The sequence below is a fragment of the Euleptes europaea genome, chromosome 2 (assembly GCF_029931775.1).
Source record: "Euleptes europaea isolate rEulEur1 chromosome 2, rEulEur1.hap1, whole genome shotgun sequence".
Taxonomy (NCBI): domain Eukaryota; kingdom Metazoa; phylum Chordata; class Lepidosauria; order Squamata; family Sphaerodactylidae; genus Euleptes; species Euleptes europaea.
The window spans coordinates 68295173-68322542 of record NC_079313.1 but is presented as its reverse complement, the minus strand read 5'-3'; the positions used below and the strand labels follow the sequence as shown (position 1 = coordinate 68322542).

General features: G+C 43.1%; 1 protein-coding gene across 1 annotated transcript in view; it reads right to left on the bottom strand.

The window, feature by feature from the left end:
• Window positions 1-1204: 1204 nt before the first annotated feature.
• Window positions 1205-27370, bottom strand: part of PLPP3 (phospholipid phosphatase 3) — an 81640-nt gene continuing 55474 nt past the window's right edge. The window contains exons 5-6 of the mRNA XM_056845232.1: window positions 10777-10953; window positions 1205-1695 (exon numbers count right to left, since the gene is read on the bottom strand). Coding sequence (XP_056701210.1) covers window positions 1570-1695; window positions 10777-10953 — 303 coding nt within the window. The 3' untranslated portion in view covers window positions 1205-1569. The remainder of the gene's footprint in view (window positions 1696-10776; window positions 10954-27370) is intronic.

Genomic DNA, 27370 nt, shown 5'->3' with positions numbered 1-27370 from the left:
AATGCTTTTTTTTTAAGCAGCAAAATGTAAATAACACAGGTCAAAACACAGTTTATAATCATAGTGGATATATCTAAAATTGTTTCAGAAATAGTATTTTACATAGTTAATTTTTAATGTTTTATACATTATTTATATAATATTTATATATATTTATAAAAATCATAGCTTGCTAGAATTGAAATGAGAGGACGGATTCTGTATGACAAGGATGTGCAAAGGCCAGTCCGCTCGGTTAGCATTCGCTGATCAGTTCTTAAAACATTTTGAAAAACAGCTGTCTTCTGGAATGCTATCCGGAAGCCTAGAAGGAAAGTTACTGGGCAAAGTTCTGCTCCTGTTTGCATTCTTCATGCACCCTTGATGCTACTGGGAGCAGCTTTTGGCCTAGTGTCTAACGAACAGTTTATAATCATTCCTTTTCTTCAGGCCATGGAAAATATGGAGAGGGGTTTCACTTAATGTCATACTAGGACAGTTCCGCCCAGCAGTCCATCCCAGATTTGCAGAATCCATGTTTTCTGGGTCTCAATCCCAGATCCAATAGTGCTAACACATATCAAAAACACTGACCAACTAATAAGAGAACTTTCTGTGAATTTAAAAATGAGTTGGCCCTCAACTGTTCAGAAATTACTTTTATCAATTTGTGTACGTCAATGGGAGCAAGAGGGAGATTTTACCAGAACATAAAGCAAGTTCTATGAATGCTGGACATTTCATACAGTCTGGTAATGATACATATGTGAAGATATGAGTCCTGTACTTCTCAAGCATTCCTCATTTGACGTCTAACCTGCTCTCTGATGCTTAATAGAGGATAAAAAAAAATTCAACATGGAGAATGTCATACAGAAACTGGAGGAAAATGAGAAAGATAGCTGAAAACAAATACCTGTGAATTGTGCTGTGTAGTGTACCAAATGGAGAATGGATCCCTTTATGCTTAATCAGGAATATAAAGTCTTCCCCCACCACCAGGTTTGTCTAGTGGGAATATAAATCCTTGCAATATTTTATTGGGCAAGCTTCTTCTAAACCAAAATTAAGTCACAGTATGGAATGGAGTCAAGGAAAACCAATATATAAAATAAGAGATTAGTCTTAGAAAGTGATCACAAATCCTGAATCAGTGCTTATTTCTGGTAGGCAGTGCTATAGTCTAGGGTGGTGAGAGGTTTTTTCTTTTGTTTTTCTTCTCTGACAACAGGAATTGGAAGTCATCATAGTGAGAAAAAATGCAGAGATGGCCAGTTTCCTAGAATCATTTAGTGTTCATTAAGCTATGAACAATTCAGCATTCACTACAACATGAACACTCAGCCAATTGCACATTTAGAATTCCTGCGTGTTTTGAATTGTTTTGTCATTTTGCCTTAGACTTAGTTAAACAACACCCATTTTATGCAAATGTAAGAATACAAAGGCCACCAAGTAAGACCTTATTGGTCAGGTAAGAGTCTCTCCCTACATTCTACTGTCTGATGAGATTGAGAGCAGCAGGTAATTGCTGTCAGCAGTCATTTTGCAAAAACAAAACAATGTTTTTTTTAAAAAATTGTCAATCATTTACACCATGTTGTGATGATTGTTCCGGTCAATGATATCCACAGGTGAAAGGATCTCCTTCCGGATTGGAGGAGGAGGCAGAGATACCTTTGTTTTCTGTTTGAAGAGGTCTGACACATAAAACACCTGTGGATACAATGGAAAATAAATTATTATTCAATAGAACAATCTAAAGTTTGGAACTGATGCAAGAGATTTTATCTGCAAGTGCAGAGCAAAACAGTCACAGTGGGAAACTGAACAGTCCACCTCCTCCTGCAGGCCAGATCTAGGGTTGCCAGGTCCTACCTGTCCACCAGTGGGAGCTTCTTCAGGGCTTGGCTGTGTTTTGAGAATCCGCGCGCATGTGTGTGAGCGTGCACATGGCGCAATACCGGCACTTCCGGGTTTACTTTGGGTATTGTTCTGGCACTGAATTTTTTGTTCTTTTTGCAAATCTGTCATTGACAGAACCATTTTTGTCTTGTTTGATACGATAATTCTCATTCAACCACTTTACAGTATTTTAAACTACAATTCAGTCATCTTCTTCTGTGATACAGCAGTTTGGGCTCTTCCAGAAATGACTATATTTATTAGTCATTAGTAGAAAAGAGAACTGTGTTGCAGTTCTGAAAGTCACAACGTTCATCTACAACTGAGAAAGATTTGTCTATCAGTGACGGCAAGTCATAATCCATAAACATTAGACACAATTTGGCAACTATTTCTAAAAATGAACTCTCTCTCTCTAATTCTACTGTTTAATCCTCACATGAAGGTCTTCCCATTCTTGCTTTTTTTCCTTTTCATTTTCTTGTCGTTTTATCTTTGTTGTTTTGTTTTATTTAGCCATTGAGATTAGCTTTCCTAACATTGTAAGTCAAATGTATTCATTTGAGGGGATGAATTTACTGAATAAGGAAGTTTGAGGGAGGAGAGGATACTGGAGAGATATCAAATTTTCTGTCTTTTAAAAAATGATTAGGCAATTTGAGATGTTATGATCTTCTATCACTTATCAATAAAGTTTTAATAACAAAAAAAAAAAAACCTTCACATAGGTACAATTTCCCTAGTAGTTTAAAATGCATCTAAAATTAAACTTCCCTTAAAAGTCAGTTCTGTAAAATTATTACTCAGGATGGCTTGGTATTTCCCTTATGTTCCCACCCTTCCCCCACTGGCTTTTCCTCTGTACTAGTAAATTCGAGCTTAGTCAGAATGACTGTCTAGCAGTTTTTTCAAGTGTTCAAGAAGAGATATTCCTAGCTCCTTTCCCTGAAATATCCAGTGACGTATCTGTTCTTACGGATGTGAACATGCCCACATCTGACAGTTCAGAGAAGCAGTCACACAATGAGAAAGCTCTGAGAGGAAACTTGGACATCCTTCTTCAGTGCCATAGCTTAGGCATTATCAAGCTAGCATGACCGATGTACTTTCTCCCTTGCAAAATGCAATATAGAAAGGAAATGAATTAGACACGTCTCTTATCCAGTGCTGCAAGTTTGCTTTTAAAAAAAGTTATTAAACAAACACTATACAGGCATACATGCACACCCATATCATGCATTCACACATATGTATTCAAGATATTTGTGTACTTACATGTATAACAGATAATTAATTGGATTATCACTGAATATATTATGCCAGTGCAACAGAGGCACTATTATCACTTCATGGGGATTTGCGAAGAACAGGCCACGTCCTGAGAAAGGAGTTGGATAAGCCATTTGGTTTGTGGAGTGTGGGAGTTTGTAGACAATCTAAACCTAGAGAATTCCTTCTCTCTCTTCTGCAACCACAACAACCAAATGGCTGACTCCTACTCCAGTGGTAATTGTATCCAGTACGAATATACCTATTGTTCAGATTTTATAGGTAATATGCTTGTTTTTATTATTTTTTTGAAAGCAAAAGATTTAGCTGGATTAGGAAAGATGGAATCCTAGTTGCAGGATTCCATCAGTTAGGCGAATAGGCTTTTCAGTGTGAGAAACCACAAAACGCTTTACTGTTTAAAGAGACTTGTTTTACTAGAGGCAGATGTTTGCATTCAGGCTTCCAATTGTCTTGCTATGTTCCCAGATCAGTTAGTTTGACATCTAAATATTGGCATTGGTGCCTACAGTCAATGCATTGTAGAAAAAGAACTGTACTCAGAAAAATAGATACTTGGCAAAGAAATACAAATAGGATCAATCTCTTCCTTAAGAGTATTTATTTTGATTTTATGTTCTCTTTGAAGCCCATTTACTGACACTCTATTTCCTTTCTTAATGGCTGGCATGACATCATTGATTTCACCAGGCCTATACTGGAGACAAATAGCCATTCAATATTTTTTTACCCAGAAAAGAAAGTTATATTTCCTATTGCACACAAAGGTTCATGAAGAAAAAGAACTGGGATTTACTGGCACAATTCATCAGCACTTAGTTGTGATGGAATCCTATTGAAATCAATGAGACTTAATTTAGTCATATCATGTCACATTTTCATTGTTTTCAGAGGATGTTAGTTATGACTAACTTTGGATTGTGCCAAGTATTTATGCCTCCCATTTATATATGCCCTTACTTCAAGGTAGGGTTGCCAACCTCCAGGTACTAACTGGAGATCTCCTGCTATTACAACTGATCTCCAGTTGATAAAGATCAGTTCACCTGGAGAAAATGGCCACTTTGGCAATTGGGCTCTATTGCATTGAAGTCCCTCCCCTCCCCAAACCCCCCCTCCTCAGGCTACACCCCAAAAACCTCCTGCTGGTGGCAAAGAGGAACCTGGCAACCCTACTTCAAGGTGCTCATGGTGAAATTTTGTAATGGACCTGCATGCAGCCTATGCTATAATTTGGAATTTGCTGGAATTAGAATTTAGGTTGACTAGGATACCCTTGAGATGTTGTCTCAGCTTCATAGAAGCCATGTATCAGTGTGGTCTGAAGGATGTTTAAATGAATCAGCACACAGGTATACAACTCTCAGAAAGCTGGGGAAAGGTCTAAAGAGCATCTGGGTTCCACTGAAATCAGTGGGATGTAAGTTCTTAACTCAGACTCCATGATTTGTAGTAGGTTGAGGTTGTAGATATGCCTATATTCTTTTGGACTGGTTGGAGAATATCTTTAACAGAAGTTTCCATTGGTGGGTCACTCATCTGAACTACTTTTGTAGAGGTGAGGACTGGAAGGCTGTTCTGATGCTGTGCCTCTTACTCGCCTACTTCCAGGGCTGGTTTCAATCACAGCAATATCCACATCCCATGCTCAGATCTCCGTGACAAATCAATTTGTGGCAGAAGTGAGGTGGCGGCTGCCTGGTCCAAGTGGCAGATGGGGATTAGATTAAACCTGGCCCTTTCTAAATGAATAAGTTATGGATGGAGTGTCGTCTTGGCTTTCTTACCCTTTGCTCCGCAGTTCGTGGTGTGTGTGGCTTTAAATCAGATACCTGGTAGTAGCATTAATTCCCCTTTTAAACTGTATTTCACTTTAGCAAGGCTTGAGGTTATAAAAACACTTACAGAAATCATGAAACGTGATCTTCTAAGGTTAGAACAGTGTGTTAAACCCCACTAATGCTTCAGCTGCTTAACGCACAAAAAAAGAGAGGGCAACTGCGCAGAGTGTTTTTGCTTGGATTTATTCCATTTCCTGTAGAAGGTGCTCTCCACCCATAAAGAAAACTCAACAGCAGATGACTGCGAACGAGCAGTATAAAATTGTAAGCTGGCAGCTTAGCATTTCAAATGAGCGATTTCTTTTTCTTTATTATATTACAAAAGACCTCGGCCCAGAAAGCTTTAGCAAACATCTGACACGCAGGTGAAAAGGAGTGGGAAAAGTCACCGTCTAATAAGCAGCCATTTCAGAGTCACACAATAGGGGATGGGTGTTTATGTTAAAACTTCACCTATTTTGATTTCAAAAATTCTTTGTGTATTTCAATTCCAAACAAAACAAGACTGTTTCATCAGCTGGGAGGGTATGAAATACATGTCTCGCTTTTGCTATTTCAGGCTGGGAAGTGCAAGTGAAGCACTGGGTATAGGTTTGGTAACCCATGGAGATGAAAAGTCAAGTGACTTTTGAAAAGAGTTGCTGCCTAATGATGGGTAAATTTAATAGCCCGGCCTGGAATGTCATTGAGACTGAGACAAATGGGACTTTTTTTTTTTACTGTCTCCGCCTCACTATGGAATCTTCAACTGGAATATGTTAACACATGATTGCTGTACAGAAATATAGTGACAAACAACAAAACTGTGGTGGCAGCATGGAAACTAAGCCAGCTTAGTACCAGGAGGCTGGCAACCCTATTTCAAACCCAGTTTGTTGCTGAGCTGTAATGTAGAAAGCAGACATGCATGTTAAGTGGGGTTATTCTGCCCTCCTCCCCCACATCCTGGGATCCTAAGCCAACTTTATCACAGGCTTAGAATAATAATTATTGGCGAGTGGGAGACTAACTCTAGTTATCCCAAGTGCCTGTATTTGTACATCACAGGCAATCGGAGTTAGTGTTTAACAATGATTCTTAGTATGGGAGGGGGACAGGAGAAAGGAAAGATACAAGGGAGAGCCTAGCAACAAGCTGTCTTGACCATTTTCCTTCGATTGTCGCCTCATGTTTCCTTTTATGAAGCTCCTAGGCCTTAGAGTTAGGGTTGCCAGGTCCTTCTTCACCACCAGCAGGAGGTTTTTCGGGCGGAGCCTGAAGAGGACGGGGTTTGGGGAGGGACTTCAATGCCGTAGAGTCCAATTGCCAAAGCGGCCATTTTTTCCAGGTGAACTGATCTCTGTCGGCTGGAGATCAGTTGTAATAGCAGGAGATCTCCAGCACCCTCCTGGAGGTTGGCAACCCTACTTAGAGTTGCAGTAGCAGGTTTGAAAATACAGGCAAGGAGTATGAATGGAAGGCTAAGGCCCACCTGTGTCTGAATACCTGGGAATACATATGAAGTACCTCACATTCTTTTTCCACAAAAAGGGGAGGAGTGATGCGAACAGCCTTTAAAAGAAGAGCTGCAGCAGCAGAGGAAGACAGAGCTCTCCAAATGACGGGAAGAGTAGCACCTGCTACTGGGAACTAAACCGAAAGTACCAAACCCAGACAGGACATAGGGCAGAAACAAATTAATAAATGTGCACATACATAGAACTGTCAAAAGAGTTGATACTAGGATATTTCTGAATCAAATGACACTGTTTTGTAGATGACGTATAGCATATAACTGAAAGTTTTGGCCATTCTTTGGGAACAGGAAATCATGGAAAGACTTAGGAAATCACTCGCCGCCCCTCTCTCAGCTTCCGCTTCTACTGCCCTGCCTGTACAAGGGCAGGGCAGACAGTGACCAATGCCCTCTGCATATCCTGCCTAAGCACTAAAGCACACAAAAGAACGGCAGTCAGGGCGGGAGAGCCCAGGGCTAAAAAGGAAGGGCTTTGGATGTGGATGGAGTTTCTCAGGCAGCTGCTTCCTCAATAGCTTTACTTCATCGCAGGAAAGTCAGCCTATAGCAGCCGAACTCTCACCCCTCCTCTCACCCCTCCTCCGGCCTAGTAAAACTTGCCATCTGTTTTTTTTTTTTGGGGGGGGAGTGCCAGATTTGCAACTTGCCATTAGACAGGAAATGGTCTAATGTCCATCTCTCGTGTCTATTGTCTGCCAGAAGCTTTTTGATTCTACACACTGAGATCACTGGTGTCATCCTACTAGTACACCCTGCATTGTGTAATTTAATTTTTCACCTCTCCCAAGCATCCCAACCCCCCACATTTGACAAGGCATTTAGAATGGCAAACGGGGACAAATGGAACATATGCAGGCGCTTAAGACAACATGGACTAATAGCATCTAGACAAAGCCACATGACACAATATGAACCACCTGAGATGAGAAGAAGCTGGTTCATTGCTTTCAATAGTTGTCCAAGGCCTAAATGCCCTAAAGCCCTTTAGGGAGTGATGTATTGTTTCTTTAACCAGCAGCAGGGATCATTTAAAAAAACACAAAATCATTGAGAAATACTCATAATATGGGTCTGTAAACTGGAAACATGGGGTATTACATTTTTGCTATGAGATAAAGCGAGCAGGAATTGAACTAGACATCGCAAAGGAAACGTTGGTTTTCTTAACCTCCTGTTTCCTTTGTCATACTCTTGTGTTGCTGGGAAGGAGGGACACTTTCAATTAGCTAACCTAAGAGAAAGAGACTGTGTGTGACTCAGCTCATGACCAAAAAAAAAGGTGTTACGTGACTGTGTGGGGATTCAAACTATGGCCTTCCAGCCTTGGGCTTATGCTCAGGGTTGCCAGGTCCCACTTCACCACTGGAGGGAGGTTTTGGGGGGCAGAGCCTGAGGAGGGCGGGATTTGGGGAGGGGAAGGACTTCAATGCCATAGAGTCCAATTGACAAAGTGGCCATTTTCTCCAGGTGAACTGATCTCTATTGGCTGGAGATCAGTTGTAATAGCAGGAGATCTACTACCTGGAGGTTTGCAGCCCTACTTATGCTGCATATAGGGATGTTACTATGGGAGACATCTCGGCATTCTGCTGCTTTGTGGGGGAGTGGGTCTGATATCACTTCTGGTAAAAACCAGTTTTAACATACAGTTTGGGTAAATTCTATCATGTCTAATTACATCACTCCCTGTTGTGTTTTGTTTTTTGAGAAGTTATGTCAGCACGCCAGCACGCCAGGCCCCGCTCCCCAATTTCTCCCAGGGGTTGCCAGTTGCAACCTGGCAACTCTAGCTCTATACCACACTGGCTTTTCTATAATTCTTAGAATTACTAAAAACTGAACAGTGTTTTACAAAGTATTTAAGCTGACATAGATCAGGCCTCTCGTTTCCAGTTCAAGAGAGAGAGGGCAAAAAAATAAAATAATTTAATTTCAAAGCCTACTCAGCCTATGTGATTTTTCTATGTATGTCATTTTGAGTTAAAACGTCTGGACATTCGGTCGCTTTTGAAAAATGTATTGCATATGAAAAAGTCAGGCAGTGGCAGACAAAGCAATAATGGATCAGATAAATTCATTTCCCCCCACAAACCTTTGCACAATTAAAAGAAGCAACAATCTGCACTTCCATTCAAAATAATGGACTCGCGTTTCAAATTCTCAAGCTTTCTGGTTTAATTCAAAAGGAGACATTGATCTGGGCATGCTCCCTTAAGTTCCAAGTGTTTCTGCACTTGAGAAATCAGAGACTACATTGCCCAGAGAATATTGACAGTGGTTTGGCCAGCAATGGCACCAGTGGGGAAAAAAATCTGCTCTCTTTGAAAGTGTTTAGGCTTTCAGGAAAAACTGCTGCAATCATTTACACATCCACCTATGTGAACTATTCTGGTAATATGCCCAGTTTGGCAGGGGTTCAAGGAAAGCTCCTTTCCAAGCACTGCACCTAATACCGAGAGGCAAATGCAGAAAACAGCTGTTTCACATGAGCTATGGTTTCGTAGTTGATATTGCACCTGAAAGGTCACAGTGCACTTTGCAGATATCTTTCAGATTTCCCTCATTATAGAGGAACATCTCATATTTATTTTCTGCGCTTAAAGATCTCCTCGTTCCCTTCTTGGCTTTAAACTCTTGAAAGATCCCACCTAGCAACAAAGGAAACCCAGCTACCTATTCCCCTCTTGTGTCAAAAGGAGCTTGATGATTAATTTGAGTTAGTTTTCAAAGCAAGAAAATAATTTGTTTGATTTTGGAGCCTGTTCTAAAGTCTGCATCCCACAGTGCTTCCAATAACATAATTGGGTCTATAAAGGGGGCCCAAATGCCTTGTCACAACCATCTGTGAGTCCTTGAAACTATTACCCCTCCCCCCAAATGTACATGACAATAGCTACAACTAACTGTGCAAGCCTGAAGGCTGGGCTGAAGCACCTCAGGAGGTTGTGTGACCCTGCGTCGGTGTCCATGCCACTTAGGCTCCACCGGTGGGAGCTTTCCTGGGGTGTGGCTGTGGAATGCGCACCTACCCCGTGTGACGCGCCTGCGATGTGGACACTCTAGAGATCTTGGCCAAAACTCTACGGTTTCCATAGAGTTTTAGCTGAGGTTGCCAGAGCGTCCGCATTGCTTTCAGGTAAACCCGGAAGTGACATGCATGCAACGCGCACGTGCACATTCACGCGTTGCCTGCCGGCCTTCAGCTGGTCGGCGGGCAGCCCGGTGGTTTGGTGGGATTTTACCCGCCGCCACCGGGCACTTGGCAACCCTAATGCCACTTTATCATGGCACAAAGTGGCACGGACACCAGCGTTGGAGCAAACACACCGGCGCTGGGGAGTGACGCAGCTGCGCGGGACTCTGCCACTAGCGCTGCCACGCCAGCAGCGAAATTCCTTTCATGCTTTGGTGGAGGAGTTACACAGGGTTTTTTTTAAAAAAAAAATCTTCCCAATTTTATTTTTATTTTGCAGCCAGGAAGCCTCTGAGGAAGTGGTATGCCTGCGCTGCTCCTGGCCGCCGCATTTCTTACCCCCACCCCCAGAAGGGGCTGCCCGAGAGGGTGAACATCACCAAAAGGCCTCCATAATCCCCAGGGGAAAAGAACTCTGTAATGGCAGCACTGTTCAACAGGACAGTGGATAGTTGCCAACCTCCAGGCACTAGCTGGAGATCTCCTGCTATTACAACTGATCTACAGCTGATAGAGATCTGCACACTTAAGGGGGAGAGAGGTAGGGTTGCCATCCTCCAGGTGGTGACTGGAGATCTCCCGCTATTACAACTGATCTCCAGGTTCCCCGGGAGAAAATGGCCACTTTGACAATTGGACTCTATGGCATTAAAGTCCCTCCCCTCTTCTAACCCTGCCCTGCTCAGGCTCCACCCCCCAAGTCTCCTGGTGTTTCCCAACTCCGAGCTGGCAACCCTAGAGAGAGGCAACTTTTGCTGATTCCTCCCCTGAAGCATCAGCCCTTCAGCTCCTCTCTCATGTTGCATCTGAAGGTCCCCCATTTCCCAGGAGCAGAATTTCAAGAGGCATTTCAGTCTGCAGTGGGATGAGGATGTGAAGAAGTCACACTTCCATCCAGGAAGGTTTTGCATGAGATCCAGCCCACTGCCTATTGCAAGCTGTCACAATGCAACTGGAGTCCCAACATCATCTTATCAAGACCTTGACAGAACTAATACATACAGTAGACTACGTAAATTATGTAGTATAGTAACCTAGTATGTTCCACTTACTATGCAATAAGCCACCAGGGCCCCTTGTGCAAAGCCTGCCAGCACATCGGATGGATGATGTTTGTGGTCAGACACACGAGACAGTCCTGTGTAAAAGGCCATCATAAGCAGTGTAAACTGCAGCAGAGGACGCAAAAGGCGGGCGCCTCTCCAGGTGAACCTGGCCTGAAGATACAGCTGCAAAGAAAAAGAGGACAAAAGCATTATAATTCTATCCTCCCATTAGTTTGCACTCAATACAAAACTGCAGCTACACAAATCAGGTATTACAACACAGAATCTCTTATTAGTGCAAGACAGAGGTGACTAGGATTCCCCTATTACTCCAGTTTACAGGGGCAATACCTGTATATTTCTTGGGCTGTGGGTTTAGCCTCACACCAGAGATGTAGCAGAGCTTTCATCCAAAGGCAGTTATGACAGGGATTGTAACAGGCCTCTTCTACCAACTGAGGGGACCCCACAGCCTCCTATGATTTGGGGGGATCTAGGTTTGTTTTAAACTATAAATCTTCCCCTTAGTTACCAGGTGTTCTAAAGGTAGCAATTGTATAGGCTTTCGGTATGCTGCTGTGAGGTCTATTTTGTGATCACAAGGTAGGGTTGCCAACCTCCAGGTGGTGGCTGGAGATCTCCTGGGATTACACCTCAACTCCAAGCGACAGTGATTAGTCCACCTGGAGAAAATGGTCACTTTGGAAGGTGGAGTCTATGACATTATATAACCCTCTCCAAACACCTCAGGCTTTACCCCAACATCTTCAGGTATTTCCCAACTTGGAGCTGGCAACCCTATCACAAGGAGATTATTGAGATCACTGAGGCAGGATATAAACAACTAAGAAGATTTATTTATTTACAGGTTGATTTAAACTTAAGGAACAGATCAGCAGCTCAAGTCTCCAGGCACACAAAGGAGAAACCTGGCTGAGGCATAAACATTTAAACTAGTTATGGGTTCAGAGAGTAGTTAGGCTTTTAACATAAGAACATAAGAAAAGCCATGCTGGATCAGACCAAGGCCCAACAAGTCCAGCAGTCTGTTCACACAGTGGCCAACCAGGTGCCTCTAGGAAGCCCCCAAACAAGATGACTTTAATGCTTTCTTTAATGCTTTCAGGCACAAACAGAATCCTCTCACACACTCAGGATTCCACCCGTACCAGCCTGCCCTTTCCCAAGAGTAAGACTAAATGGTACGAGGTCTGCTCATTACCAGAGACAGGATTAACAACAGGGCACTCTGTTCTCTCCCAGAGATAGAGGCACACCCCTCTGCCATACTACCAGGCACAGCTATCCTTCACTCTGTCTGCTCTGAGCCAGACCTGAGCTATCACTGCTCATTCTCTGAGGTAGACCTCAGCTCCCTCCTCCTGTGCTTTCCTCCAGCATTCCTTCCCCTTTCTCAAAGGTGAAAAGATGCTGGAGCAGCACTCCCATGAGCTTATCTGAGTGGCTGTTTTTCCCTTTAGAGGCAGGACAGCCTCCTGTCTGTCACAGGGACCAACACAACGCCATGCTCATATTGCATGCTGGATCCTGTGGAAGGAAGAGGTTGCACTGTCCCATCATGGTTTCCGTGCAAGTTAAAAGATAATAACTGGGTGCTTGTCTCATGATGTGTGTGGTATGACAGCAACAGATCTACTGTTGGAGGGGTGGGAGGAGGGTCTTGGAAAGGGGCAGAGTACTCTTACACCATATTCCAAAAGCTTGCTAACTTGAAGTATCAATGATGCAATCCTAAATGGAGCCAGGTCCTTTTAAGCCTATTGACCCCAGTGGACTAATTGCCATCTGATTCTTCTTAGGATGGCAAAGAAGGAGCAGATTAAACACCTCTCTTTCCATTCCCTCTTGCTGTAAAATACTACTCAAATGAATTAACATAAAAAGAGCTCTGCTGGATCAGCCCATCAAATGCAGCATCTTGTTTCTAAAGGTGGCCAGCAATGCTAGAGACGATATTTATTTCTTTAGATATTTGTATCCTGATTTTCTCCCTAATGGGGACCAAAAGCAGCTTATTACAGCATTCTCCCCTCTTCCACTTTTCTTCATATCAACAACCCTGTGGGGTAGTTTAGGATAAAGAAGAGTGACTGGCCCAAGGTCACCCAGCAAGCTTCCATGGCAGAATGGGGATTTGAACGTGCATCTCTCAGATCCTAGCCCAACACTCTGAACTGGTACATCACTTATACTTAAATAGGCATCATACTATAGGTGTATTTTCTCCTCGTGTTACAGTTTTCAATTTGGAAGTTACCCAAGAAGGTGTACAGATGAATTTGTTTTTACTTTGTGAGCCATCTTGAGCAGGTCCCTGGAGAAGCAGCGTATACATTCTCTAAATGCACAAGAGCCTTTCTGGTTCACACCAAGGGTTTGTGGAGCCTATTGTTTCCAATAGAGGATAGCCAGATCCTTTCAAAAAGCCCGCAGGCCAGGTATGTCATTTGTACCCTAACCTGGTATTTATAGGTATTTTGCCTTTAGGGGTTCTATTTAGCTATGGTGGCTAGTAAGCATTACAGATCTATCCTCAAAGAATTTCACAAATCCCCCTCTTAAAGCCCTCAACAGCAGTGGTCGTCAACTCCTTTTGTAGCAATGAATTCCATAAGTTAATTATACATCATGTGAAAAATATTTTCTTTTGACTCCATGAATTAACTTCACTGAATGATCTCCAAGGACTAATATTATTAGAGAAAATAACATTTTTCCATGTACTTTCTCTAAACTAGTCAAAATTTCCTAAATCTCTACCGTGCTCCCTCTTAATCTTTTTTTCTAAACTAACAGGGGCCCCCAAACACTTCAGTCTTTCCACTCAGGGGTACCCCTATTCATTTTGGTGGCCCTCTTTTTTTACCCTTTACAGATGTACAGTATCGTTTTTTTTTTAAATGGGGTGATCAGGACTGTACACAGTATTCTGAATGTGGCCACAGATTTATATAAAGGCATTGCAATACCATTTTATCTTCAGTCCCTTTTGTGATGTGCCTTAAATCCAAGCGCTGTGGTTTATGAAATGAACTTTAAAGTTCTTTGGATATGAAATACAAAGCGGTAATACTTAGGCTTCAGTAAGGGGGAAAAATGAATCAGCAACCAACCAAGGACTTGATCTAAAATAAAATGGTTAAAATAATGTCAAACAGCCCATCATTGCCCTCTCCTTATCTCACACCTTTGAACTTATCCTGATCTAGTTTCCTCTCAAAAGCTTTGGGCACAATCTGTTTCCCTGATTCCTCCTGGAATAAGCTTACCAACCTCCAGGTATGACCTGGAGTTCTCCCAGAATTACAACTGATCTTCAGACTACACAGATGAGCTCCCTAGAGAAAATAGCAGCTTCAGAGCATAGACTCTACAGCAGTGGTTCCCAGAGTGGACAGTGCCACCTCCTGGGGGCAGTGGGATTACCTAAGGGGGCACTAAGAGGCAAGGGGGCAGCAGGGGTGTGCTAGAGGTGGGCCCCTTCAACTGTGTTGTTGGACAGGGTAGGGGGCACTGGGGTTGAGTTTGTGGAACCAAGGGGGCGGTGGCCTGAAAAGTTTGGGAATCACTGGTCTACAGCATCACATCTCTGTTGAACTCCCAAGCCTTCCCAAACTCCACCCTTCTCAGGCACCGCCTCCAAATCTCCACAGATTTCTGAAACGGAATTTGGCATCTGTGTGTGAAAACTCAGATGCGAAAGGAGGGGCAGCAGGAACAGCATAAAAATCTACCCTCAAATTAAAGCAGGAGGAAGCTGAGCAGAAGGGGAGTACACACATTACTGAATCTTCTGTCACACTGTTGGCTTCCTGTGTAAGATGGAGGCAGTGGAGTAAAACGGAGCAGAGAGTGTGATGGTTACATCTTATAAGGTCACAGAACTGTCAGTAATGTATGCAGGAAAAGTAAGTATGGCGCCACAGCTATTATGTTACACCTGCTATATCACACCTGTTCAAAGTTGTAAGCCTGCGGGCAGGGTTGCTTGTTTTCAATATAATCAGTGTATGGCGCCTAGCCATTGAAGCCCTTTGTAAATAATACATGTTATTAATCCTACAATACAGCATACAAAAAGCCACCCACACATTTTAGGGATGACCTAGATGTCTGCTGTTCTCCTAAGAATAAAAAATACACAAGGAGATTTTCCGATTCCCTGAATTAGATGAATAAATAGCAGACAATCTAGATTAGCATTGCTAAAGGTCTGGTGTGGAAGCTCACCCTTGAGCTTTCCCTATGCAACTCGTCAGTATTTTTCTGTTAATGGTTTAGGTAACTTGATGGTAAGCCCATCACATTCTGGTGAAAAGTTTACTTGGTGTTACTACCTGACATATTCCAGGGCTGCACTGAATGGGAATTTGAGGGCTGAGCTCCGGACAGTCCTGGTTCTATGCTAGCGATTTATGTTACTATTTATACAAAGGCCATGTTTTAACCACCAATAATCTTTCTTAAATTACATTTGCATCTGACAAAGTGGGCTCCAGATCTCCAAAGGTTCTGCTGCATTATCTATTTCTTCAAAGGGCCACAGGACTCCCCTTTGATATTTGATGAAAAGATTTGGAGAAGCAGATTGCTAGACTGCTTGCAGGACAAGTCTGAAAGGAGTAATTTTTTTTTCTTTCAAAATGAGAAAGTAGTAGAATAGCTTGATCTAACCATCACTCAGGCTGGCAGAAGCCACAGTGAGATAACCGAAGCTTATAATACTTTGAAGATCACAGACTTAAAAAAAAATTATCACAATCATCCTGGAAAGTAAGGGCATGCATATGGGGAAAAAAATGGCAGAAAATATCTTACTTGTATTTTTTGGCTGGTTTTTAGGCTGGGAAAAAATGGCGGTTTAAGCTGTAGGGGGCAATTCTGATCCCCCCAAAAAGACAAAAAAAATTGCCTTTTCCGGGATAATTTTAATATTGCCGGCTACAGCAGTAGAAAAGGAAGAGAACCCTTTCAAAAGAAAAAAGAATGCTTCAGCACATTCATGCTGGGTTCCACAGGGCTTTAAACTCCCCCTTCAGCTTCATTGTAGCCTAAGGGGAATCTTTCCAGGACTCAGGGCAGCTGCTTTTTAGAGGCAACAAATTTGCAACATAGTTGCTGGTGACTCTCCTTAGAAGCCCCAAGATTGGTAAAGACTGGGTCAGGGAGACCAATTTCATGGGCTCCCATTTTTCCTCCACTGGAAACAATGGCAGATGGATGGGAGCACCCTTTTTGGAGCCGATAAAATTTGGTGCCTCTACTTTAAAAAACAGCCCACCCCCGAGCCCTGGAAAAATTCCCCTTCGGCTATAATGGAGCCATTTTTTTCATATTCCCCCCACTACTACCCATCCACTAAGGGCAAAAATGCATAGTCGCTTTTCGCTCCTTTATCCCGTTTCACCCAGGATTCAGCCAGGATCGAATGCACGCGTTTCGCCGAATGTGTGTTCGATCCTGGCTGAATCCTGCCTGAAACAGGGAATAAAGGCGGTAAAAGCAACCATGCGTTTTCACCCTAAGAAGAAAGTGTTGCATATCTATGGTTGACTAGTTGAGACTCAAGAAGGCTTCTGTATCTTTAAGAAATGCAGAGAAGCCAGAATTTCTCCAGGTACTTTGTTATAATAACAGGAAAAGTCATACCTGATGGAACTCTCCTTTTTATGCAACTTGCAAGGCACAGGAGATCTTTAAATAGCTAAAGTGTACTAAAATTACCCTTTAACTAAAAACAAAATTAATATAAAAATCTTCTTTTGGCCAAACTTTTACCATAGTTAGCAGATAAATGTTTGCTGCAGAGTGTGAAGGGTTAATTAATCTAATCCCGTATTTCTGTTAGTGAAACCACCCCCTTCCTCATCCCTGAACCATTTTTTTGTCATTGATATTACTCTCTCTTCTGTCCTCCTTATATCCCACAGGCTTTCATTATAGAGTGAAACCAAGCTAAGGAAAACAAACACTTAATGTAAAAAAATCCAACTGAACTTAAATTGTTTTTACAGCAGACAGTAAGCGAATTACAAGTGGGTTTTGCTCAAGCCTTGAACTGCTGCTAGTTCAGTTTTAGGAGGTTTACGGAGGCGCCTGTGTGGTATTTATACAGTAATATAAAATGAGCAATTTCTACTGTGGGCCAATAAGCAGCAGCAGGAAAGCATTATCCAATAGTATAAATGAGATGGGTGTGACAAAACTCAAGAGGGAGGGGAAAGAGCAGTGACCTGGTGACCAGATGTAGCAGCAATGGTTGGAAGACTTCTCAAACCAATTGGCATGGCAGCATCACCACGTAGAAAACGCTCAGTGCGATATGCAATGGACATGATTAGGGGGCCTCCGTGATGTCAATGGAGACAAACAGGTGTGCTTAGCCAGCAATTCTGTACAAATACGATGAAGTCTTCATGCTCATTCAGTGACTTATAGAGCCATGGGAGAAAAGTAATAGTAGTTGCCTGCATTTATTTTCTTAGAAAGTTTGAGGGGTTTTTATAATGCTTTGGCAACCTTAGTTATAATGATTACCGGAAAATAATGTATGTGAAGTGGTTTGAACACTGAAAGCACAATACAAGTGCTAAGTATCATTACTGGCATAGTTGTCCAGCCTGCCCACTATTCAGGTACAATTTACATATCAAATGGGATTAGTGAACATATACACCATGAAGTCAGCTAGGGTTGCCAGGTCCCTCTTCGCCCCCGGCGGGAGGTTTTTGGGGCGGAGCCTGAGGAGGGTGGGGTTTGGGTAGGGGAGGGACTTCAATGCCATAGAGTCCAATTGCCAAAGCGGCCATTTTCTCCAGGGGAACTAATCTCTGTCAGCTGGAGATCAGTTGTAATAGCAGGAGATCTCCAGCTAGTACCTGGAGGCTAGCAACTCTAAGTCAGCACAGAGTAACCCAGTGGCATGAAAGGATCTTTAGTGGTTTTGTGGAGGTGCTCTAGGAGGGGGTTGTGCTTTCTGAAAAGCATTTACTAAATAATGAAAGTCTGTTGAAATAATACTGGAGCATCAATGGGGGGAGAGATGTGGGCCAACCAAACATAAAGCCACTGCTAGGCAATATTTATGCTGAGCAATGGCAACTGCGTTGGGTTTAACAACAATTGCAGGTAGTCAAGGAGGTCCATTAGAAACTATCCAGATGCAACTAATAGTATAATAATTTTATTACAAGCAACTAAAATCATAAGCCAGCTGTCTTCCTCAACTTCAGTCTAGACGTTCAAGAAAAATAAAAGGGGAGGGAGACATTTTTTAAAAAAGTTTAATGGGATAGTGAAAAAGAACACAAATCTGCAGTTCGATTGCAACAGTCTTTGGATGGAGTAGAGGAGGTGTCCTTTTTAGAGCTACGTGCAAACACATTCTAGATTGCTAGGGTTGCCAACCTCCAAGTACTAACTGGAGATCTCCTATTACAACTTATCTCCAGCTGACAGAGATCAGATCACCTGGAGAAAATAGCCACTTTGGCAATAGGACTCTATGGCATTGAAGTCCCTCCCCTCCCCTACCCAAACCCTACCCTCCTCAGGCTCCGCCCCAAAAATCTCCAGGTATTTTTCAACCTGGAGCTGGCAACCTTATAGATTGTATCAAGGACTACCAGAAGAAATAAACAAGCAATGGCCATTCTCTGTCTGAAAACATAAAAACCAGCAGCAATTCAGATTTCTCTGAACTCTCAAGGCCCACATTCAAATCTTGGCTTAGTGATTTAACTCACCGAGTGTGGGATGTGGTTTAACTTACATCACAAGATTGTCTGGGCGGGGGGGTAAATAAGAGAATGGTTGCAAAATACTTTGTGGATTGAAAGTACTTTTGGAAATTATCCATACTTTTAGAGGAAGTTGAACTCATTTTAATGAATGAGGACCCAAGTCTGACCTCGCTAAAGTTAAGTGAGTTGAAAACATATAAAAAAAGGAGAAGACAAAATCCTTCACTTCGTTGAGTCTGGCAGTTCGGAATCATCACTGATGTTTATCTAATGACTAACACAATGGCCACGATCCCACTGAAATATAATCAGATGCTTGCTATTTGGTGTCCCTGGAGTCTGTTCATCTAGCATTTAGAGTAAAGTATAGTACAATTCTGAGAACTCAAACAAATAACATTTATGATGACTACCTCAGGAGTTTATTTCATAACCCTACATGGCACAACTGAATAAATGTCAGAGAAGTTATGAAAGAAATCAGTTTAACACAGTATGAGATTTTAGAGGCAACATCCTCTAAGCGTGGCTTAGCTAACCATTGAGAGCCACCATGGTGTAGTGGTTAAGAGTGATGGTTTGGAGTAACGAACTCTAATCTGGAGAACTGGGTTTGATTCCCACTCCTCCAAGTGAACTGCAGACACTAATCTGGTGAATGGGTTGGTTTCCCCACTCCTACACATGAAGCCAGCTGGGTGACCTTGGGCTCTCTCAGAGCTCTCTCAGCCCCACCTAACCTCACTGGGTGTCTGTTGTGGGGAGGGGAAAGGAAGGAGATTGTAAGCCTTTAAGTTCTCCTTTAAGTGGTAGAGAAAGTCAGCATATAAAAACCAAGTCTTCTTCTAAGGCAGGTAACTTCATAGCATTGTGTTGTCAGGATCTATACCGTTCAGTTTTAATGACAATGTTTAGTATGTTTTATTCATGGCTATTAGTTAGAATGGATACTAGTCATGCTGCATACCTATTCTCTCTAGTATCAGAGGAGCATGACTATTATATTGGGTGTGGTGGAACACAGGCAGGATGGTGCTGCTGCAGTCGTCTTGTTTGTGGCTTCCTAGAGGCACCTGGTTGGCAACTGTGTGAACAGACTGCTGGACTTGATGGGCCTTGGTCTGATCCAGCAGGGCCTTTCTTATGTTCTTATGTTCATCTGATGCATATTTCAATTTCTCTGCAGCTCATCCAATCATGAGATGATAGTTTCAATTAGGCTTGCCAATTGCCCGGTGAGGGTGAGCAAAAGCCCGCCGATCCACCAGGCTGCCCACCAACCCTCAGCAGGTCGGTGGGCAAAAGAGGGTCAGACAGAGGGGGAGGTGAGCGCTGTGCCCATGTCACTTCCAGGTTTACCTGTAAGCAACGCAGCGGCGATTGCTAGAGCATCCGCATCACTTCCGGGTAAACCTGGAAGTGATGTTCGCAAATCGCACAGGTCGAACACCCCCAGCCATGCCCCTGTAAAGCTCCTGCTGGTGGAGCAGAAGGACTTGGCAACCCTAGTTCCAATCCATGTGCTCCGTGGTAGTGAAATTCAAAAGGCCCCATTGCAGAGAACATGGAAAACCAGCAATGGGGCCTTTTCTAACTAATAGCCATGAATACCCCTTTCCTCCATGAATATGTCCACTCCCCTCTTAAAGCCCTCCAAGCTGGCAGTTGGGAGAACTGACCATTGATTCCTACTCTCTGCTTCCTATTTTTCAGCCAGCTCTTAATCCATAAGAGGACTATGAAGTTTGCTTAGCAGTCTTTGGTGGGGGACTTTTGTCAAAACCTTTTTGGAAATCCAAATACACAATATCCACAGGCTCATTCCTGTCCACATGCTTACTGACGCTTTCAAAAAACTCTAAGAGGTTAGTGAGACAGGACCTACCCTTACAGAAGCCATGTTGGGTTTTGCCCAGCAGACCTTGCCCTGCTATATGCTTGACAATTCTATCTTTAATAATCCTTTCCACCAATTTACCCGGAACAGACGTTAAACTAACTGGCCTGTAATTTCCTGGGTCCCCCCGGAACCTTTTTTATAAATGGGTATTACATTGGCCATTCTCCAGTCCTCTGGTACAGAGGCTGATTAAAGGGACATATTACATATCTTTGTTAGAAGTTCAGCAATTTCCCATTTGAGTTCTTGAAGAACTCTAGGATGAATACCATCTGGTCCTTGTGACTTGTTAGTTTGCAGTTTGTCTGGACGTTCTAGGACTTCCTGCCTTGTTACCACTATTTGCCTCAGTTCCTCATTTTCCCCTCTCCAAAATCTCTGTTCAGGAGAAGGAATCTGCCCTGTATCTTCAACAGTGAAGACAGATGAGAAGAATTCATTTAGTTTTTCAGCAATCGCTTTATCCTCCCTTAGAGTTCCTTTACTCCCATTGTCATCCAATGGTCCAACCGCTTCCCTAGCTGGTTTCCTACTCCTAATATACTTAGAGAATTTCTTATTGTTTGTTTTGATGTGTTTAGCAATATGCCCCTCAAAATCTTTTTTTGCATCTCTAATTATCTGCTTGCATTTCCTTTGTGCAAGTTTGTGTTTGCTTCTGTTCGCCTCGTTTGGGCAAACCTTCCAGTCTCTGAAGGAAGACTTTTTTCTCTAATTGCTTCCTTCACCTTACCCATTAGCCATGGTGGTGACCTCTTGGACTTATTACTACCTTTCCTGACCTGCAGTACTCAAGCTAGCTGAGCCTCTAGTAATGTGGACTTGAGTAACCCCCAAGCCTTTTCAAGAGATTTAACCCTCCTAACAGTTCCTTTCAACTTCCTCTTTACCAGTTTTCTCATTTTAGAGAAGTTCCCTCTTTTAAAGTCAAAGGTAATTGTGTGAGATTTCCCAGTCACTTTCCCACTTACATATACATTAAATTTGATGCCATTGTGATTACTATTGCCAACTGGCTCAACTACATCCACATCCCGCACTAAGTCACTGGCAGCACCACAGAGTATTAAATCCAGGATTGCCTCCCCTATGGTTGGGTCTATGATCAACTGTTCGAGGGCCCAGTCGTTTAGGATGTCTAAAATTTTTATCTCTTTGGCTTGACTGGAGCATACATTTATCCAATCAATATGAGGGAAGTTGAACTCTCCCATTATTACTACTTCATTACCTTTACATGCTTCCCTAATTTCATTCTCCATCTCAAGATCACCCTGAGCCATTTGGTCAGGGGGCCGATAGAACGTCCCCAGTACTAAATCTCCTTTGGGGCCCGGAATTGTCACCCATAAGGATTCTGTGGACGAGTCAGCCCTTTTTATGGTCTCTAGTTTATTAGACACTATGCCTTCCTTGATAAACATAGCAACACCCCCTCCAATACGCCCTTCCCTGTCATTTCTATACAGTTTGTAACCAGGGATGACTGTATCCCACTGGTTCTCTCCCCTCCACCAGGTTTGTGTAATGCTCACTATATCTATGTTTTCCTGTTAAAACCATGCACTCCAATTCCCCCATTTTTGCTTGAAGGCTTCTAGCATTAGCATAGAAACACCTCCACACTGTTTCTCTCTTTCGACTTGCCTGGTGGCATGTACTTTTGGGCATCTTTAAGTGGCTATCCATCTTTTTTTTCATTCCCTTTCATGTCTAAGTAATTCCTATGTGGGCAATCTGAAGCAATTTTCCCTTTGTCCGTGTGCGCTGAGTTTGCCCGAACCGGATGCTTCTCAGCTCCTTCCTTTTCTTCTCTTGAGGGGCTACTTTACAAGTTATAATTTTAGTATGGTGTGGTAGTCCCCTGTTTGTATACTCAATAATGTAAGGTGTGAAGCATATTTATGTCTTTTCTTGTAAGCCCTAAGGAAGCATGTGTCATGGAGCAAAAAAACTACCACAGCTCCCCACAGCGCTCTCTCCCAGTGAAGACATTAAAAAAAACTTATGTTTTTTTTTTAAATGTTACAGTTTTAACTGGTACACAACATGGTTCTATAATTAAAAAAAACCCAGTTTGAAATCTAATGTGTAAAGCAGCTTTGAGGAATGCAATGCTGAATCTGCAGGAACCAAAAATGTGCAGCCTGGCAAATTTCACTCCCTACAGGGCTACAGCAGGAGATGGAGAGACCTTCAGGGACTGACTCCACAGTGAAAGCTTCCTTCACCTGAAGCCAAAGAAGAGAAGAAAATTAAGACCTTGTGGGAGTTTTTGACATTAGTCAGCACTTCAAGTTTTATGTCGTGCATTTTAATGAAAAAAGCAGCAGAACGGGTTTTTTTAATGAAATAATCAGTCAAGCCCACAAAGCCTGGAAGCACTTCTCTGCAGTTTCAGAATCAGCAATAGCTTGGATGATGGTGATTATGCATATGTACTTTTATTAGGGGCAAATTTTATAATAAATCCCGTATGCACTGTTCCAGTTTTGCAGAAACATCCATTTCTTTGAAGATGTAAGCTTTTTAATGAATCCAAAATTTAAAATGATTGTTCATGCAACATGTTTTAAATGTTCTGAAGCTCCCTCCTTCCTTCAGGCCACCAACTGTCACTGCAATAGGTTGAAATCTGAAGATCTCTGCAAGTCAGCCACTATTTCTAATTTTGTGAAATTACATGGACTTACCATGACATTTTCCTTATCCTCCAGTTGTATAGGAGCTTTCCACCCTTCTGAACAGAGATCACCTCTGAACTGAGGTGAACAAAGTGAACAGAGGTGTTTTATGCATGGTCACTTAACCCTCCTTTATTCCCTGTTTCAGCCAGGATCAAATTTTTGGGAATGCACATTACCTCATTCCTTGGAAGCTCAAAGCTGCTTCAACACAAAATGAACCCGGCTTTTCCCATTCCTCTTCTGGCCCGAATTAAACCGTTCATCCTAGCTCATTCTGAAATCACTGAGCGAGTGTACAACTTTCTCGGGTTGAGCTTCGCCCCACCCTTTTCCAAACCCCTCTTCAAGGCAGCATGCAGATAGCCAATCAGGGGAAGCACAGAAGATTGGCTGCTCTCACAGCCAATCATGAAGCAGTGTGTAAAGAGGCAGGGATTCAAGTGCTTCCTACTTCCTGCTACTTCGGAGCTCTTTCTGAGCAAAAGAAAGGCTTTTTTAAAATGAGGCTTGGATTTCTCTCCCCACCCCCTTCTTTCAGATTGCTCCGTTTTTTGTTCTTAAAATGCTTTTTTATGCGGCAGTTGGGTTTGGGGGGAAGGAAATCATCTCTCACGAGGTAAGCCAATTACAGAGCAACATTTAAAGGGGTGGGACTTGATTTGAGCTTGGGAGACTGCTTTTCTGTATTCATTAGTGCACAGTTTCGTCCCTGATCATTCCAGCCAATGCATACAGTTTTTTCCAACCCGGGTTACTTTGATCCTGGCTGAAACGGGGAATAAAGGAGGTTAAAGTGACCAGGGATAAATGACCAGAGTGAACCAGTGAATAGAGATCACCACTGAGAAGGTTCTGAGAAAGGGTGGAGAACATAAGAACATAAGAAAGGCCCTGCTGGATCAGACCTAGGCCCATCAAGTCCAGCAGTCTGTTCACACAGTGGCCAACCAGGTGCCTCCAGGAAGCCACAAACAAGACGACTGCAGCAGCATTGTCCTGCCTGTGTTCCACCGCACCCAAAATAATAGGCATGCTCCTCTGATACTAGAGAGAATAGGTATGCAGCATGACCAGTATCCATTCTAACTAATAACCATTAATACCCCTCTCCTCCATGAATACGTCCACTCCCCTCTTAAAGCCCTCCAAGCTGGCAGCCATCACCACATCCTGGGGCAGGGAGTTCCACAATTTAACTATGCGTTGTGTGAAAAAAATACTTCCTTTTATCTGTTCTGAATCTCTCACCCTCCAGCTTTAGCAGATGACTCCATGTTCTAGTATTATGGGAGAGGGAGAAAAATGTCTCCCTGTCCACTCTCTCCAAACCATGCATAATTTTATAGACCTCTATCATGTCTCCCCTCAGCCACCTTCTTTCCAAGCTAAACAGCCCTAAGAGTAGGGTGGCACCATTTCATGACAAATGAAAGTGGTGACAGGTTAAAGCAAACCATTTATTACTATAGCCAGACACACACTCTATGTAGGAATGCTTGGGGTCTGGAATGGGGAAGAGAGAACAAAAAAAGGAGTTCTAATTTCTTTCATGTTGCATATTCCCCCCTCTAGTTCACGGGAAATGTTATTTTAGCATCACTGAGAGGAAATGGCGTAAATGTTTACGGAATAATTTCTGAAACATTTAAAGAAACGTGAGAGAAAAATATAAGGAAATAAATTCATACAGATCCCAAAACAGTCTGAAAGGTATGGTAATTAAATTACAGACGCTGCTTCCAGCTTTAGGAGTGGAAGGGAGAGGAGAAGAAAAAACAGCAGGGAGTTGTGTGTTAATCTGTCTTTTTGGACAGCAAAGACAAGGAGTTGTGGTGTGGAAGTTTCATAGATACATAAAAGTTCATGCTTAATGTTAGTATAAGTTCAGACCTGCTTTTTCCCCTCATTTCAAATCTAAGGTTACAGGCGATACGGGGCCCACTAATCTTTTGAAAGTCTTTTTTTTAAAAAAAGCTTTCCCCTAATTATATTTACCACAAATCACTCTTTAAATCTCTCTCTCTCTCTCTCTCTTTTCCTTCCAAAGAGCTTAGGGGAGTTCCACCCATAATTGACCTGCACTGGGTTCCTTTCACAACCTCTATCAAGCATGCTTCAAGCAGTTACAGTCAGGAAACAGTGTGGCATAACAGGCTGAGGAAAGGAAGGGCAGGGTCATTTTTCATTGACAAAGAAAAACAAGAGCAGACCTATAGTTTTGGGAGAAACTATGTGGGCTGGGCGGTCCACCTGCCACACTTCCTGAAATGCTACCCAGAAAGCAATTTTTTTAACCCAAGGAACCAGATAACTATGATTTTTGCTAAATGTACGCCGATAAGCACTCTAACATCATCTCAGTTATGTCTCCTGGTGAAATGAAATGCATGTACCTCTACCTTCCCTACTTTTTCTTTTCTTGCTTTGTCCAGTGAAACTAGGACTAGAGATACAGATGTCATTTTTAAGGTGGATAAGATACTGAATCCTTGCCACCTTCCTATGTTAGCATCCAGATGCCTCATCGGATACAATTATTAAAAACAAACAAAATAGGCTGCCTGCCATTATTCTTTATCTACAAAATTCCATGGTACTTTCCCTTTAAAGTGGTCCCATGTGTGTTGATAGATAAATCAGTTTTCAAGTAGACATATTTTTGGTCCTCTAACATACATTGATAAAGTCCATCATGATACAGGAAATACTAATGCCTCTCTTCAAAAAATTCTAGTAGAAATGCCCAAACATTCACGTATGGAGGGGGAGACTCTTAATTCTACCCATCAGGCAGCACTGCCGCTTCTGTGACGCATTGGTTTGAAAATAAATCATGACCAGAAACTGAAATGAAACCTTTTCCACATTCTTGCCTACATTAGTAATCAAATGTATCAAATTTTGCTGATTTTGCCCCCAGGCGTCCTATACACAGCCGATAGTCATAATGTCAGGGAGGGCATAACTGATACTCATGTTTATTTATATAGTTACTTACTGCACTTATAGCTTGCCTTTCTCAATGAGATTCAAGGTGATGACAAAATGCAATGTGGGCCATGTTCTGCAAACAAAGGCCTACAGCAGAATTTATCCAAGCAATTTTGTATGCAGGTGCGTGATGACATGGAGAGAGGTTACCTTGAATGCTGTGCTCTACACAGTGCGCTTGCAGACACGACTGGGGCTGTGGCTCTCTAGCACCCAGTTCACACTACCTTTTCAGCACCAGAGTAGTGATGCTGAAAATTTTGCTGCAAACACATATGACTGTTAAACTTGCCATGTTCAAAGGTGACGATGGGATGTAAGCTGATCACTTGCTTTGTTTGGTTTGTGGCAAGCAGCTGGGAACAGCTGCTGTAGTTTGCATCGACTTTTCCAAAAACTGCACAGGCACAAAGATGCTGCTGATTCAAACTGATCAGCGGCTATTGGTATCATTAAAGACTAGTTAGATGAACGTTGAAGGGTGGGATTTTATTGAAACACAGCATTTGTTGATTACATATTTATATGGTATTTGAGTGATCTAATTGTCTAATTGTGTGAAAGCTGGACATTGAAGAAAGCTGACAGGAACAAAGTAGATTCCTTTGAAATGTGGTGTTGGAGGAGAGTATTACGGATACCCTGGACCGCCAAAAAAAACAAATCAGTGGGTCCCAGATCAAATCAAGCCTGAACTGACCCGAGAAGCTAAAATAACTAAACTGAGGCTACCGTATATACTCGCGTATAAGCCGAGTTTTTCAGCCCAAAAAAAGGGCTGAAAAAAGCCAACTCGGCTTATACGCGGGTCAATACGGTAGGCGGGGGGAGGGGGAACTTACCACCGCTGCCGCCGCCATCCCGCACGCCTTCTCTGCGGCCTGGGAGAGGCCTGCAGGGCCTGCCTGAGTGCAAGCAGGCCCCCCCCCCGCCGCCCCCCCCCGCGCCTTCTCTGCGGCCTGGGAGAGGCCTGCAGGGCCTGCCTGCGCTCAGGCAGGGCCCCGCTGCCGCCTCCGGCCTGCGTGCCTTCCCTGCCGCCACCTCCAGCTGATCAGCGGGCCTCGTCCTCCCGGTGAGTAAGGGGTTCAGGGGCTCTTCTCCCTCCCCCCTAGGGTGGCGCTGGGGTCAGGGTGGGTGTGGAGGGCCCGGGACGGGTGGCGCTGGGGTCGGGGTGGGTCTGGAGGGCCCGGGAGGCCGGGCGGGAGGGCGACCTGGGGCAGGGGCATTGTGTAAGCCGACCCTCGGCTTATACACGGGTG